The following is a 17,723-nucleotide window of genomic DNA, read 5'->3' on the forward strand; positions in this document are numbered from 1 at the left end:
GAGGGAGGGAGACGCAAGAGGGAAGAGATATGGGGATATATGTGTGCGTGTGGCTGATTCACTTTGTTGTACGGCAGAGACTAACAGCATTGTGGAGCGATTATACTCCAGTAGGGATGCTGGGGGAAAAAAAGTTAATTATTTTTCTTAATGCCTTTAAAAATAATTGGACTGGTAAATAACTTTAATACCTCTTTAAATTCGCTGTACTCTTCTTCTGGCATGATTTTTTCCATAGAATATCGTGCTCGGACGCGCAGGGATCCTGGCTCAATACCTTTCAATGGTATATGGGAGCTGAGCAAAAACCATTCATCTGTGGCATGCCCTTTCTGCAGCCGGCTCAACTGGCAGCGCATAAATACTGTGACAGAAAAATATCAAATGATTACTGTCTGAAAAGATGACTAATTAGTCACACAAATTTTCCTAATGTTCTATCTTATCTATAGTGTTAAATGCTTTTTATTAAAGGACTTTTCAGTAATACAAATTTAATACTAAATGCTTACTTCATTCATTTACTGAATGCCTACTATGTGCCAGACTCTCTGATAGGCAGGGATGTGGGATACAGACATGATTAAGATATAGTCTCTGACTTGCATGGAGGTAACAGTCTAGCCAAGGAGGCAAGAAATCAATTATGATACCCCATGCTAAGTGCTGTAAAGTGGTGTATGCTAATGAAGTACAGAGAAATAATATCTAATTCATTCTGTGGAGGTTAAACATCCATTCCAAACAGGTACCCCCTTAAGCTGACTTGTAACAGGATCTGGAAGTGTAGCTAAGTAGAAACAGAGAAAAAGAGTGTGTGCAGTCTGAACAGAAGGTATAGTGGGTGGTTTTAAAAATCCATGAACAATTTAAGAGCTATAAGAAAGCTGGTGTAGCTGGAAAGAAGGATATACAAAAGATTACACAGTGAAAGTAAGAGTGGGGAGGAGTGGATCAGGAAAGAGCCTTTCTTCTGTATCACTGCTGGGGGGTTAGATTTTATCTTAAAAATAATGGGGAACCACTAAAAATGTTAAGCATTTTAATAGTACAGAAATTACAGAATAAATATTATTTATAGCAAAAAATTCAGGCTTTGATTCTGTTAACACATATCACTTTTTTTCCCCCTAAGCCTGATTTTTAAGAAGGTATTTAAGGATTAACCTAATTCACTCTGGTGTGAATTGCTAAATCCCATTGCCGCCTGTTTCAGAAACAGGCTGGGAAAAGTTGTGCTGCCGAGAACCAGTACTGACTACCAGAAGTGAGCAGTGTAACTTAGTTTAAAGAAAAAAATTTAAGAGTGCTTTTTTTCATTTACATGCAAAGTATAGGAAGGTAGGAGAAACCTAAAAAGTAGGAAGAAGGGATAAGGAAGCACCACAGAAAGATGACCACTGTTACTGTTTTCTTTTTCTTCCTATACGTTGTGGAGGGAGGGTGAGCAGATCCTACTTTAATCCTAAGGGCTTAAGTTTACAGTATATACAATTTAGCCTTTTTGGTCTTTTTTTCTTTTTTAGATACAGCAATCAATACTTTTAGAAGTATAAAAAGCTATCTCAAGTTACACTGCTTACACACCTTTTTAATTTCCATTTTAGACTATACTTCATTGTGAATTTCCAAAGTATATAAAACATGCTTTTTTACTTTAGAAATTTCTGTGTCAACTTACAGATATCAGGATCTTTGCTTTTCTTCGTTTTATTACTAAGAGTTATTTCAAATCTGTTGATGTCAGGAGGAAGATCACTAAAGCAGCAAGGAGAAAAAGAATTAAGAAAATGTCCTGGCATAAAACTATCTAATTCCTTTATTAGTATTGAATAAACCCCCTATTTCTGCTGCTAACCCAGCTGAAAGTGCTAGATTTAAAACTAGATTCAAAACATGTTTTATTATTTGGTACACAGGAATACAGACAAGCAAATTACACTTTCCCTACTGTCTTTAACTTCCTCGAGTAAATCCTGGAAACCCTTGTAAACATTTTGTCTGTGTATGTGAGTAAATTTTTTGGGATTCATCACTAATGGTAATTCATATTAATAACTAGGTGAAAAACCAAGGACACAGCACTTTACTAGTAAAAGTGAACAAATACAATAGAGGAAAAAAAAGTGTATTATTAAAATGCCTGAGCTTGGCACCGTGTTCTGAGTGATTTAGATACAGAGTTTAAAAAAAATTTAAAAAGGAAAGAAAATGCATTACAGCAAAAGAAAATCATCTAATGTAATGATAAAATAAGACTTACTCAAAGACAAATTCTTCTGACCATACAGGGTTTTGCCCTTCCCGTGCATGAGTTTTTGCTACCTGGACACTATTCAGGTAGATGTTACAATATGGATTAGTAAAATGTTTTACTGGGAGTTTATGGGCTTCTTCAATATGTAAAACAAGGCTGCTGACCTAAAGAAAACACAGAAATCGTTACCCCAGATTTCAAGAATTATGCATTAGGTTTCAAAGGCAATTATTATAAAAACCCAAAATAGTGACTTATTTTCCCCTTTTTTCAGAAAACATGACCTTCAGTTATTTTTCCCTTTTAATAAATTCTTCCCACTTAAAAAAATAAATACGATTGTATTTTACAAGTTACTTCTCTAATTACATTCCTGCAAAAATAATGAAATACACCTTTTCTGCTATAAAACAATGGTTCAGAGAAAATGAAGTTGAGAAGAGGGTTCTTTATTAATTTAAGTAAATAACTTACCACCCAAATCAAAATCTAACATGCTATATAATGCTCATCTGGAAGATTTTCTTTCTATACAGAGTTCCACAGCTAGAAAATATTTTTAAAATACTGATTCTACCATCTCATTTTACAGAAAAGGATACAGATCCAAAGAAGCAAAGTTATTTTTCAGTTTTGATGCAAAACTTAAACTATCTATCTTCTAGTATCAGGTTCTCTTTCCCTCTTGCCACATACTACTTGTGTGGCCTTGCACAAGTCAGTTTCTATGAGCCTCAGCTTCCTCAGATGTAAAATTAGGATAAAGTCTGCACTGCAAGTTGTGAAGATTAGAAATGATATGTATAAAAGCACAAGCAGAGTACCTGGCACATAAAAAGGGCTCAAGACATTGTTAGCTATTTTATATATATATATATATATATATATATATAATATTATACCTACAAATAATTCATGCCTGAAATTTCTCACAAGATACAATCTACAAAAATTGAATCTGATTTTCTATAGCTTTCAAAATGTTAAAACATGTTTTGAGGACACATAGTGATTATACATATAATTAAATGTCCCTGGGAAAGTATCAGACTTCTGGTTACAGGGAATAAAACTTTCAGTCATCTAAATAATAACCATTTATCCACTTCCAATAGAACAGTATGTTAAATTCACCAAGCTTATTGGAAATTCCCATAAGTAAAACAAGAGTCACTTTAGTCAATAAATACTGTACAAAAAAGAAACTTTCCTCAAAACTCCAAGAATATTAAATTTACCTAACTTTTCCCAATTATCTGGGGATAACTAAAAGAAAAAGCAAAGAAATGGAGGGTATAAAGTTGAGTTTACATACCTAGAATGAAAGAGAAAGCCTAGCTTAACTCTCCATAAATGAACATGCAGGCATGTGAAGGTTTCAAATAAGACAGGATACTACCCATAAGTTATGTAATAGGTTTCAAAAACAATTACTATAAAATGAAAAACCCTAACGTTTACCAGGATTAGTACTTTCAGTCAGATGATTTTTTCAGTAAGTACCTTTCTGACACAGGCCAAAATAATTTTTTGAAGAAAAAAATAATAGTGCCGAATAGAACAGTTTCTGTTGCTGTTGGCTTGGTATTGTTACTTTAAGTGGAAGAAAAAAAGTCCTTGGTATGTATTCAAAAGATGGCATTATGGGCTAAGTATCCAGCAAGTATATAAAGACTATTCTCTTTCATAAAGAAATAACTATTTCTCCTGCTGCTGAAGCAAGTGGGAGCATGGCTTTAAAAAGCCTGAAAAGATTCACCTCTCAAGAATTCTAAAGTGTTTGAAATGTTGCCCAAAATAGTTCATAGAGAAATAAAAATAAAGAGCAAAGTGATAAATTAAAATACAATCACAAATTTGTGACAATCACAAATGAAAGAAAATCAAGTTTCACCTGACGCAGGCGTTTATTAGATGACCCTGGACTACTTTTCCGTAAATTGCAAAATGCCTGCAGACCTTTCATCCAGTCCTATGAAAAATGACAGCATTTCAAAGAAATATAGTATACAATAGTTTATGCAGTTTCCAATCAACAGTTTGGGTTTTTTCCCCAAATTCAATAGTTCCTTCCTTCTCTAGACTGCCATTTCTAAACTCAGAATATCCTGTGCTTTAAATACATCTGTGCTCCAACAAAATAAAACAGTGACCAAAACAATTATAATTCTGTAAAATATTGATTGTATTATTGTAGAATCTCTATATTAATCTTAAGTACCAATGAGTGATAATTTATTAGCCAGAAAATAAATTTACATATATTTAAGCAGTTAAACTTGAGGCACCCTAAAGCAGAATTGAACTTGATACATTTTGTGAAAGGAAGGCTGACTGCAAAACCGACTGATAATGTGATGACTGATTTGATGACAAACATTCTTATCTTTACCTTAGACCATGATATAGGTAGAAATGTATAAGGGGGTGTGGGTGATTTATAAGCCTTTCAAATATAACATTATATTTAAAACAATATTTCAGCCTAATATTAAGTTGCAGCTATATTCTAAAATGTTTAATGATCTAGTACTCTGGAGAAAGAGAACAATTTTAGGTTTACCCAAAATCTAAATATTTGGCATACATGTTTCTAGAAAGCTCTGTACTACTGCTTCACTCAATTTGGTCTTTAGTTTGTTGGCTATTTCAATGAATCTGAATTCTGTCAGTGTTTAGAGAACGTCTTTTAATGGAGCAAACTTAAGACTAAATCGATTACCATAGCTTTTAGAAAGAGAAGACAATAACCAGAGATACCACAGGCCACCAAAGTAATAAAAAACTGGGACTATCAGCGGTATTTTTGAACTTTAAGGGATATATGGAAACAGAATATGGAAAGAGTATAGATAAATCCAATAAGAAAATGTTATATTTATGTGAGGCATGCAAAACACATTGAAATGTCATCCAGGTGTGTAAGTAACACATCTTTAGAAAGAACATGATAAAATAACTGGAAGATAGGATACTCAAGTTTAAGTTTCTTTTCTAACTCAATATCTAACATTAAAAAAAAAAGTCAAACAGCAAAATATTATGAGCCCAATTTTTGAAAATTAGGGGCTACATACCCACAAAACAAGGTTTTATAAGTTAATAATGAGTATTCAACTGAGATATTTTTCCATGATGGAAAAATGATATTCAATTATAAGCCATAAAACCCAATGGCTCATTCATCAAATTTATTCTACAGCCTAAGATATTTTCATAATTTATGAGTCAGGGGCCCATGCCAGGATCCAGAGTTTTAGGAGCATCTGCCTCATATCCAAGGTTGGCAAATTATCTTCTTTTTTTTCAACAAAGTCACTTTCTTTTACCTCTAAGCTACCTTCGGGTTCCTTCTATAGAGTATAAGCAGAAGAAATATAGCCATATTTCTACAAACTACCTCTAAACACCCCAGAAATATTATGGTTCAAAGAAATCAAAGTACTTTTAAAAGGAGATTTTTAAAAACATTTCTTCACAGCATTACTTAATAAAAGTTTTAATAAGGGCATTGCACATGGATCAATGGCTAGTGCTGAAAGTAAACATTATATCTAGACTTAGAGAAAAACAGGATTCCTCAAAATTTTTTCCTTGTGATGACTGAATTTCTATTTTTAGACACAGTTCAACCAGTGAATAACAACAATGCTTATTAGCAAAACTAACTGGCTTACTTTTTGACTGTACTGAGAATATAACCTTTCTGCAGAGAGGATTTTCAATGAACATTCTCAGTTGGACTCAACATCATAGCCCATTTAAAGGTCAATTTAAAATGGAGTTTTCCTAATAACCCTACACTGTGTTTTTCTCCATTTCTTTCAAAAAAAATTTTTTTTACACATGAAAGTTTCTCATTCCTTAAAATAAAACATGATTAGATTTCAAGCATCCTTTTTATCACATTATCTTAAATGCAACAGCTTTCTATTCCAGTTAAAAAAGAAAACAAGGGCTGAATAAAGTTGACAGTAGTTGAAAAAACAGTTAACTTACCTCTGCTTGTTCTGGAGTTTCTCCTGCAAAGTAGAAGATGTAATGTTCTTCACTAAAGTGCTGAACCACTATCTGAAAACAGTTTGGCCTTTAAAATACAAAAAAGTTATTAGGAAATTTTAACATAACAACTTTACACTAACTTTAGAAAAAAAATCACAATATAATTATATAATTTATATAAACTTAACAAAATTCTTAATTTAGAGAAATAATCCATTGTACTAGATTACTAAAAAGAAAATGTCAGCTTCATATATTTTATTTTTTTATTTTATTTTATTTTTTTTCTTTTTGCGGTATGCGGGCCTCTCACTGTTGTGGCCTCCCCCGTTGCGGAGCACAGGCTCCGGACGCGCAGGCCCAGCGGCCATGGCTCACGGGCCCAGCCGCTCCGCGGCATATGGGATCCTCCCAGACCGGGGCACGAACCCGTATCCCCTGCATCGGCAGGCGGACTCTCAACCACTTGCGCCACCAGGGAGGCCCGAGCTTCATATATTTTAGAAAGCTTTTTGTCTGCACTACTGAAATTTTATCAAACTATCAAAGTTTAAAAATATTTCACAGTACTGTGTAGATTAATTTTAAAAGGCATTAGAAATAGAAAAGTTACAATAAAATTGAAGCAGGAGTGCTAGAATTGCATATAGCTAATCTAAAGACTTTAAAGCAAATAAAATGTTACTAAACTCAGTGCTTCAGGATGATATATAATATACATTTATATGTACTGGGAAAAGACTAGACATGTTCTTTAGGCCTAAAATGTTCTTAATGGTTATCTCTCAGTAGATTGTGGGTGATTTAAATTTTCTTCTTTATAATTTTACTTATTTTCAATTTTTTTTTTTTTTTACTTATTTTCAATTTTTTTTTTACTGGCCATTTTTCCTCATTCCATTTTAATGGAAATATCATAAGCTTATTTTGAGGATCAAATGACCTAACAGTGGTGTGCAATAAATATTAGTTCTTATCTTCCTATAGTATGCACTGTAGTATAATTCATTTGACATGTAAGTACAATATTAGATAGTAGCTTATATCTTTTTTGAAGATGTGCTGCCTTTCCAACTAGATTTGAAAATGTTTATAAAATGTTTAATAAGGGCCTTCAAGTTTTTGAAATTCAATAAATATTATTTCTATTTCTTGCTTTAACCAAAGAGTATATCTTACGCTTTAGTGTTAGAAGGTCATAGCAAAATACCCAGAGTACAAGCTTAACATTTATTAAAGATAAAAAACCATCTCTTCAATGCTTTGAGAATACCATAAAACAATGGAATTTGTCAGTTGAAAACTTCTGATTCTGAAAGTGGTTTGTACCAGACTAGCCCTCCTGGCAAGATAAAATATAAACCAAACAAAACACAACTGTTTGAAGTCACTGGAGAACAAGCAGCTCAGACTGAAGGGACCAAGATCATAGTGAGGTGAGACTGACATTCTCCACAGCTTTTCTTTTCAAGGTGTTTGCCAATTCCTAAACCGTGTAGGGCAGGAATCTGGGGCAATAAGCAGAAAACAGCATCTAAGAGGCTAAAAAGCTAACGAAGTACATTCAGAGTTTCACAGTGCTGAGAGAGACAATTGAGTTCAGGGCCTTTAAAAGAGAAAGCTTTCAGTTGAGACCCCTGAAGGGCTATGCCTTCAGAATAAGAGCAAACCAGAAATAGAACAGCCTTCGCAGATACCTCCAGTTGATCCCTGAGGGGATCAATATGAACTAACCCTATTCTAACTTATCTGGCAAAAGAACAGTCCTTTCTGAAGACAATAACATTATCCATAGCTTCCACAGTTTTTCATACACTGTATCCACTATTCAGTCAAACATAAGTAGACATTACAGGAATCAGGATCAAATGATTGAAAAGCCAAAAGAAAAACACAGGAAAGACCTACATATAATCCAGATATTGAGGACAGATACAACTTTCAAATATCTGTAATTAAAGTGCTTAAAAAGATAACAAAATAGAGAATTCTGCCAGATAACTAGATATTTAAAACAAGAATCAAATGGAAATTCTAAAGTGGCAAAAGTAATAAATTAAGGCCTCAACAAATGCATTTAACTACAGAAGAATAGATTTGTGAGCTGAAGGCAAATCAGAAGAAAATATCCAGCCTGAGGCACAGAGAGGAAAAAAATTATGAGAAACATAGAAAACCGTTTAATAGACACATGGGACATAGTAAAAGGAATATAACATGTAACATGAGTCCCAGAAGATTAAAGAGAATTAAAGAGAATGTGGCAGTAGAACTGTTTAAAGGATACTAATGAAGAATTTTCCAAAAATGACAACAGACATCAGGTCTCAGATTGAAGAAGCTCTACAAACATTAAGATACATTTAAAAAATATTTTTTTTTTACAGTAGGCATATTTGGTTTAACTTTTGAAAATCTAAGGAAAGGAAAAATCTCAAAGCTTCCAGAGAAAGATGAAATACAGTACATCTTGAAGGAAAAAAGATACATTATCTCTAAAAGAGAAACAATGACAAAATGTTGAAAAGTAGAAAATCTTTAAAATGCTGAAAGAAAATAATTACCAACCTAAAACTTAATATCCAGCAAAAACATCCTTCCTAAACGTAGATAAAACAATAAATACTGCCACAGTAAAAGATTCAGCCTAAGAAAAGATAAAGGTATAAAATTCCCACATAAATATTCACTACAGTAATAACTCTCTGTATGACTGAATATCTTCAAACTTGTGCTTCTGAAATCGTTTATATTTAAAGTAAAGCAGGGAGGAGCTTCAAGATGGCAGAAGAGTAAGACATGGAGATCACCTTCCTCCCCACAAATACATCAGAAATACATCTACATGTGGAACAACTCCTACAGAACACCTACTGAATGCTGGCAGAGACCTCAGACCTCCCAAAAGGTAAGAAACTCCCCCAAGTACCTGGGTAGGCCAAAAGAAAAAACAGACAAAAGAATAGGGACAGGACCTGCACCAGTGGGAGGGAGCTGTGAAGGAGGAAAGGTTTCCACACACTAGGAGCCCCTTCGCAGGCGGAGACTGCGGGTGGCGGAGGGGGGGAGCTTCGGAGCCACGGAGGAGAACGCAGCAACGGGTGCGGAGGGCAAAGCAGAGAGATTCCTGCACAGAGGATCGGTGCCGACCAGCACTCACCAGCCCCAGAGGCTTGTCTGCTCACCCGCCAGGATGGGCGGGGGCTGGGAACTGAGGCTCGGGCTTCGGTCGGATCGCAGGGACAGGACTGGGGTTGGCTGCATGAACACAGCCTGAAGGGGGCTAGTGCGTCACAGCTAGCTGGGAGGGAGTCCGGGAAAAAGTCTGGAGCTGCCGAAGAGGCAAGAGACACTTTCTTGCCTCTTTATTTCCTGCTGCGCGAGGAAAGGGGATTAAGAGCGCTGCTTTGAGGCGCTCCAGAAACGGGCATGAGCCGCGGCTATAAGTGTGGACCCCACAGACAGGCATGAGATGCTAAGGCAGCTTCTGCAGCCACCAAGAGGCCTGTGTGCAAGCACAGGTCACTGTCCACACCTCCCCTCCCAGGAGCTTGTGCAGCCAGCCACTACCAGGGTCCCATGATCCAGGGACAACTTCCCCGGGAGAATATGTGGCACACCTCAGGCTGGTGCAATGTCATGCCGGCCTCCACCGCTACAGGCTCGCCCCGAACTCTGTACCCCTCCCTTGCCATGGCCTGAGTTAGCCAGAGCCTCTGAATCAGCTGCTCCTTTAACCCCATCCTGTCTGAGCAAAGAACAGATGCCCTCAGGTGACATACATGCAGAGGCGGGGCCAAATCCAAAGCTGAACCCCAGGACCTGTGCCAACAAAGAAAAGAAAGGGAAATCTCTCCCAGCACCCTCAGGAGCAGCGGATTAAATCTCCACAATAACTTGATGTACCCTGCATCTGTGGAATATCTGAAGAGACAACACATCATCCCAAATTGAGGAGGTGGACTTTGGGAGCAACGATATATATATATTTTTCGCTTTTTTTTTTTTTGTGAGTGTGTATGTGTATGCTTCTGTGTGTGATTTTGTCTGTATAGATTTGCTTTTACCACTTGTCCTAGGGTTCTGTCTGTTTTTTTTGTTGTGTTGTTCTTTTGTTATAGTTTTTAGTGCTTGTTATCATTTGGTGGATTTGTCTTTTGGTTTAGTTGCTCTCTCCTTTTTTTTTTCAATTAAAATTTTTTTTAATTTTTTATTTTAATAACAATTTTATTTTATTTTATCTTCTTTCTTTCTTTTTTATCTCCCTTTTATTCTGAGACATATGGATGACAGGCTCTTGGTGCTCCAGCCAGGCGTCAGGGCTGTGCCTCTGAGGTGGGAGAGACAAGTTCAGGACGTTGGTCCACAAGAGACCTCCCAGCTCCACATAATATCAAACGGCGAAAATCTCCCAGAGATCTCCATCTCAACGCCAAGAACCACCTCCACTCAACGACCAGCAAGTGCCAGTGCTGGACACCCTATGCCAAACAACTAGCAAGACATGAACACAACCCCACCCAATAGCAGAGACCTGCCGGAAATCATAAGGCCACAGACACCCCAAAACACACCACCAGATGTGGACCTGCCCATCAGATAGACAAGACCCAGCCTCATCCACCAGAACACAGGCACTAGTCCCCTCCACCAGGAAGCCTACACACCCACTGAACCAACCTTAGCCACTGGGGGCAGACACCAAAAAAAACGGGAACTACGAACCTGCAGCCTGCAAAAAGGAGACCCGAAACACAGTAAGTTAAGCAAAATGAGAAGACAGAGAAACACACAGCAGATGAAGGAGCAAGATAAAAACCCACCAGACCTAAAAAATGAAGAGGAAATAGGCAGTCTACCTGAAAAAGAACTCAGAATAATTATAGTAAAGAGAATACAAAATCTTGGAAATATAATGGAGATGATACAAGAAATGTTCAACAAGGACGTAGAAGAACTACAGAGCAAACAGTGATGAACAACACAATAAATGAAATTAAAAATTGTCTAGAAGGGATCAATAGCAGAATAACTGAAGCAGAAAAACAGATAAGTCACCTGGAAGATAAAATAGTGGAAATAACTACTGCAGAGCAGAATAAAGAAAAAAAAATAAAAGAATTGAGGACAGTCTCAGAGACCTCTGGGACAACATTAAACACACCAACATTCGAATTATAGGGGTATAGAAGAAAAAAAAGAAAGGGACTGAGAAAATATTTGAAGAGATTATAGTTGAAAACTTCCCTAATATGGGAAAGGAAATAGTTAATCAACTCTAGGAAGCACAGAGAGTCCCATACAGGATAAATCCAAGGAGAAACATGCCAAGACATATATTAAACTATCAAAAATTAAATACGAAGAAAAAATATTAAAAGCAGCAAGGGGAAAACAAATAACACACAAGGGAATCCCCATAAGGTTAACAGCTGATCTTTCAGCAGAAACTCTGCAAGCCAGAAGGGACTGGCAGGACATATTTAAAATGATGAACAGGAAAAACCTAAAACCAAGATTACTTCTACCCAGCAAGGATCTCATTCAGATTTGAGGGAGAAATTAAAACCTTTACAGACAAGCAAAAGCTAAGAGAATTCAGCACCACCAAACCAGCTTTACAACAAATGCTAAAGGAACTTCTCTAGGCAGGAAACACAAGAGAAGGAAAAGATCTACAATAAAAAACCCAAAACAATTAAGAAAATAGTAATAGGAACAGAAATAATGATAATTACCTTGAATGTAAATAGATTAAATGCTCCAGCCAAAAGACATAGACTGGCTGAATGGACACAAAAACAAGACCCATATATATGCTGTCTACAAGAGACCCACTTCAGACCTAGAGACACATACAGACTGAAAGTGAGGGGATGGAAAGAGATATTCCATGCAAATGGAAATCAAAAGAAAGCTGGAGTAGCAATTCTCATATCAGACAAAATAGACTAAAACCAATACTATTACAAGAGACAAAGACACTACATAATGATCAAGGGATTAATCCAAGAAGAAGACATAACAATGGTAAATATTTATGCACCCAACATAGGAGCACCTCAACATAAGGCAAATACTAACAGCCATAAAAGGTGAAATCGACAGTATCACAACCATAGTAGGGGACTTTAACATCCCACTTTCACCAATGGACAGATCATCCAAAATGAAAATAAATAAGGAAACACAAGCTTTAAATGATACATTAAACAAGATGGACTTAATTGATATTTATAGGACATTCCATTCAAAAACAACAGAATACACTTCTCAAGTGCTCACGGAACATTCTCCAGGATAGATCATATCTTGGGTCACAAATCAAGCTTTGGTAAATTTAAGAGAATTGAAATTGTATCAAGTATCTTTTCCAACCAAAATGCTATGAGACTAGATATCAATTACAGGAAAAAATCTGTAAAAAAAATAGAAACACATGAAGGCTAAACAATAAACTACTTAATAACCAAGAGATCACTGAAGAAATCAAAGAGGAAATCAAAAAATACCTAGAAACAAATGACAATGAAAACACGACAACCCAAAACCTATGGGATGCAGCAAAAGCAGTTCTAAGAGGAAAGTTTATAGCAATACAATCCTACCTTAAGAAACAAGAGGGCTTCTCTGGTGGCGCAGTGGTTGAGAATCTGCCTGCTAATGCAGGGGACACGGGTTCGTGCCCTGGTCTGGGAGGATCCCACATGCCGCGGAGCAACTAGGCCCGTGAGCCACAACTGCTGAGCCTGCACGTCTGGAGCCTGTGCTCCGCCACAAGAGAGGCCGTGATAGTGAGAGGCCTGCGCACCGCGATGAAGAGTGGCCCCCGCTTGCCACAACTAGAGATAGTCCTTGCACAGAAACAAAGACCCAACACAGCAAAAATAAATAAAAATAAAATTAATAAAATTAATAAACTCCTACACCCAACATCTAAAAAAAAAAAAAACAAGAAACATCTCAAGTAAACAACCTAACCTTACACTGAAAGCAATTAGAGAAAGAAGAACAAAAAACCCCAAACTTAGCAGAAGGAAAGAAATCATAAAGATCAGATCAGAAATAAATGAAAAAGAAAGAAAGGAAACTATAGCAAAGATCAATAAAACTAAAAGCTGGTTCTTTGAGAAGATAAACAAAATTGATAAACCATTAGCCAGACTCATCAAGAAAAAAAGGGAGAAGACTCAAATCAATAGAATTAGAAATGAAAAAGGAGAAGTAACAATTGACACTGCAGAAATACAAAGGATCATGAGAGATTACTACAAGCAACTATATGGCAATAAAACGGGACAACTTGGAAGAAATGGACAAATTCTTAGAAATGCACAACCTTCCAATACTGAACCAGGAAGAAATAGAAAATATAAACAGACCAATCACAAGCACTGAAATTGAAACTGTCATTAAAAATCTTCCAACAAATAAAAGCCCAGGACCAGATGGCTTCACTGGCGAATTCTATCAAACATTTAGAGAAGAGCTAACACCTATCTATCCTTCTCAAACTCTTCCAAAATATAGCAGAGGGAGGAACACTCCCAAACTCATTCTACGAGGTCACCATCACCCTGATACCAAAACCGGACAAAGAAGTCACAAAGAAAGAAAACTACAGGCCAAAACCACTGATGAACATAGATTCAGAAATCCTCAACAAAATACTGGCAAACAGAATCCAACAGCACACTAAAAGGATACACCATGATAAAGTGGGGTTTATCCCAGGAATGCAAGGATTCTTCAATATATGGAAATCAATCAATGTGATACATCATATTAACAAATTGAAGGAGAAAAACCATATGGTCATCTCAATAGACGCAGAGTAAGCTTTCAACAAAATTCAACACCCATTTATGATAAAAACCCTGCAGAAAGTAGGCATAGAGGGAACTTTCCTCAATATAATAAAGGCCATATATGACAAGCTCACAGCCAACATCGTCCTCAATAGTGAAAAACTGAAACCATTTCCAGTAAAAGCAGGAACAAGACAAGGTTGCCCACTCTCACCACTCTTATTCAACATAGTTTTGGAAGTTTTAGCCACAGCAATTAGAGAAGAAAAGGAAATAAAAGGAATCCAAATCGGAAAAGAAGTAAAGCTGTCACTGTTTGCAGATGACATGATACTATACATAGAGAATCCTAAAGATGCCACCAGAAAACTTCTAGAGCTAATCAATGAATTTGGTAAAGTGGCAGGATACAAAATTAATGCACAGAAATCTCTTGCATTCCTATACACTAATGATGAAAAATCTGAAAGTGAAATTAAGAAAACACTCCCATTTACCACTGCAACAAAAAGAATAAAATATCTAGGAATAAACCTACCTAAGGAGACAAAAGCCCTGTATGCAGAAAAGTATAAGACACTGATGAAAGAAATTAAAGATGATACAAATAGATGGAGAGATATACCATGTTCTTGGATTGGAAGAATCAAGATTGTCAAAATGACTCTACTATCCAAAGCAATCTACAGATTCAATGCAATCCCTATCAAACTACCACTGGCATTTTTTACAGAACTAGAACAAAAATATCTCACAATTTGTGTGGAAACACAAAAGACCCCGAATAGCCAAAGCAATCTTGAGAAAGAAAAATGGAGCTGGAGGAATCAGGCTCCCTGACTTCAGACTATACTACAAAGCTACAGTAATCAAGAAAGTATGGTACTGGCATAAAAACAGAAATATGGATCAATGGAACAGGATGGAAAGCCCAGAGATAAACTCACACACATATGGTCACCTTATTTTTGATAAAGGTGGCAAGAATATACAATAGATAAAAGACAGCCTCTTCAATAAGTGGTTCTGGGAAAACTGGACTGCTATATATAAAATAATGATATTAGAACACTCCCTAACACCACACACAAAAATAAACTCAAAATGGATTAAAGACCTAAATGTAAGGACAGACACTATTAAACTCTTAAGAGGAAAACATAGGCAGAACACTTCATGACATAAATCACAGCAAGATCCTTTTTGACCCACCTCCTAGTGGGTCCTAGAGAAATGGAAATAAAAACAAAAATCAACAAATGGGACCCAATGAAACTTAAAAGCTTTTGCACAGCATAGGAAACCAGAAACAAGACGAAAAGACAACCCTCAGAATGGGAGAAAATATTTGCAAATGAAGCAACTGACAAAGGATTAATCTCCAAAATTTACAAGCAGCTCATGCAGCTCAACAAAAAAAAACAAAGAACCCAATCCAAAAATGGGCAGAAGACCTAAATGGACATTTCTCCAAAGAAAATATACAGATTGCCAACAAACACATGAAAGGATGCTCAACATCATTAATCACTAGAGAAATACAGATCAAAACTACAATGAGATATCATCTCACACTGGTCAGAATGGCCGCCATCAAAACAATCTACAAACAATAAATGCTGGAGAGGGTGTGGAGAAAAGGGAACCCTCTTGCACTGTTGGTGGGAATGTAAATTGATACAACCACTATGGAGATCAATATGGATGTTCCTTAAAAAAGTAAAAATAGAACTAGCATACGACCCAGCAATCCTACTACTGGGCATATACCATGAGAAAACCATAATTCAAAAAGAGTCATGTACCACAATGTTCATTGCAGCTTTATTTACTATAGCCAGGACATGGAAGCAACCTAAGTGTCCATCCACAGATTAATGGATAAAGAAGATGTGGCACATCTATACAATGGAATATTACTCAACCATAAAAAGAAACGAAACTGAGTTATTTGTAGTGAGGTGGATGGACCTAGAGTCTGTCATACAGAGTGAAGTAAGTCAGAAAGAGAAAAACAAATACCGTATGCTAACACATATATATGGAATCTAAGAAAAAAAAATGGTCACGAAGAACCTAGGGGCAAGACAGGAATAAAGATGCAGACCTACTAGAGAATGGACTTGAGGATATGGGGAGGGGGAAGGGTAAGCTGTGACAAAGCGAGAGAGAGGCATGGACATATATACACTACCAAACATAAAATAGATAGCTAGTGGGAAGCAGCTGCATAGCACAGGGAAATCATCTTGGTGCTTTGTGACCACCTAAAGGGGTGGGATAGGGAGGGTGGGAGGGAGGGAGACGCAAGAGGGAAGAGATATGGGGATATATGTATAACTGATTCACGTTGTTATAAAGCAGAAACTAATATACCATTGTAAAGCACTTGTACTCCAACAAAATTGTTAAAAAAAAAAGTAAAGCAGTATTAAAAGAAGTTTAATACAAAGAGATAGAAGGCTTAGAGACCTGTTAATAATACTGAAAATAAGCTGGAAAAATTGCAGAGCTGTGCAAGTAAAGCGCTGGGGAAAGGAGCCGAACGAGCAGTGCTGTCCAGTGTCCCTACACCACAGGCTAGGCATGCATACCAGTCATCTCTACTGGTGAGGGCTGCCATTAACTTCCACATTAGACTTCACCTACATGCTCAAGGTCAGTCAGCGTATTGGGTTCTATGCTTACACAAAGCGAGAAATATTCAATGACTGCTATCTATTTGATAAAACAACAAATAGTGTATTCTCAGGATTTTCAATAGTTCACTTCTCCTTTCTCTGGTACTGTTTGCCACCTCACTACCATGAAGGAAGCGGCTTTGTGAGAAAAATCCAGTACACACAAAGTAAGGCAGAGCAGAAAGACTAAGAAGTCAGAGGTCTGATCCAACTGCATCTAAAGGCCAAGGTTCCCATACTGTTAAGGGAGGGGAAAAGAATCCTATGAAATCCTACCTTGCCCAAATTTTTTGCTTTTTTTGGGGGGGGGGGACAGCTGTTTTTAGGAGATATTAAGAAGCGTTTGGGAGAAAAAAAGGGAGAGTAACAAGGTCCAATGAGTTCATGAAATACTGCATATTATGCTCCCCCCTTGGTGATTCACAATACAAACACTGGCTAAAACTCCAAAATGCCCCTCTGTAAGGAAAATTATTTGTTCAATTCAGCATTTCCCAAACCTATCTGACCATTTAAAAACTGAACTGTCTGTTAAAATCACTAATGTGATCTCCTAAACACAGTTTGGAAAAAAGAAATGACAAGCTTTTATGCTCCACAGGTACTTCTCTTGAAGATTTCCAAACTTAAATAGGATAAACTAGGGTTGCCTAGTAGAAATGCCATCCTGCAGCATAAGTTGTTAAAAAAAATTGTTTTAATTGACTGCGTTTTATTCATCATATCAATAGGTAATAAAAATGCTAAATATATCTAAAAACACTCTAGAATGGATTATTGATAATACTGATGGTGAAATACAAAGGCCCTTATTGCAAAAAACTAGATGTAATCAAGAGCTGAATTTGCCTTGTGCTGTTCAGGATTTACCTTTAGTTTAGACGAGTATTTTATTTTTTTTAAAACTCTAACATTAAGAAAAATGTTTTAATTTCAAATCTGAAATACTCTCCTCTTTCCTATTGAAATAATTTT

The 17,723-nt window shown here is 36.5% G+C and overlaps 2 protein-coding genes across 3 annotated transcripts in view; one reads left to right on the top strand and one right to left on the bottom strand.

Annotated features, from left to right (window-relative positions):
• Nucleotides 1–16,325, top strand: part of CCNH (cyclin H) — a 56,892-nt gene extending 40,567 nt beyond the window's left edge. The window contains exon 10 of the transcript XR_014294314.1: nucleotides 9,019–16,325. The gene's annotated coding sequence lies outside the window, so the exon portion shown is untranslated. The remainder of the gene's footprint in view (nucleotides 1–9,018) is intronic.
• RASA1 (RAS p21 protein activator 1) overlaps nucleotides 1–17,723 on the bottom strand; it is a 109,211-nt gene that overhangs the window by 14,265 nt on the left and 77,223 nt on the right. For both annotated transcript variants that reach the window (XM_082624070.1, XM_082624071.1), the window contains exons 12-16: nucleotides 6,257–6,344; nucleotides 4,152–4,229; nucleotides 2,264–2,421; nucleotides 1,682–1,758; nucleotides 192–364 (exon numbers count right to left, since the gene is read on the bottom strand). In XM_082624070.1, coding sequence (XP_082480196.1) covers nucleotides 192–364; nucleotides 1,682–1,758; nucleotides 2,264–2,421; nucleotides 4,152–4,229; nucleotides 6,257–6,344 — 574 coding nt within the window. The remainder of the gene's footprint in view (nucleotides 1–191; nucleotides 365–1,681; nucleotides 1,759–2,263; nucleotides 2,422–4,151; nucleotides 4,230–6,256; nucleotides 6,345–17,723) is intronic.

The sequence above is a fragment of the Mesoplodon mirus genome (genome assembly GCF_964341445.2).
Source record: "Mesoplodon mirus genome assembly, chromosome: 5".
Lineage (NCBI taxonomy): Eukaryota > Metazoa > Chordata > Mammalia > Artiodactyla > Ziphiidae > Mesoplodon > Mesoplodon mirus.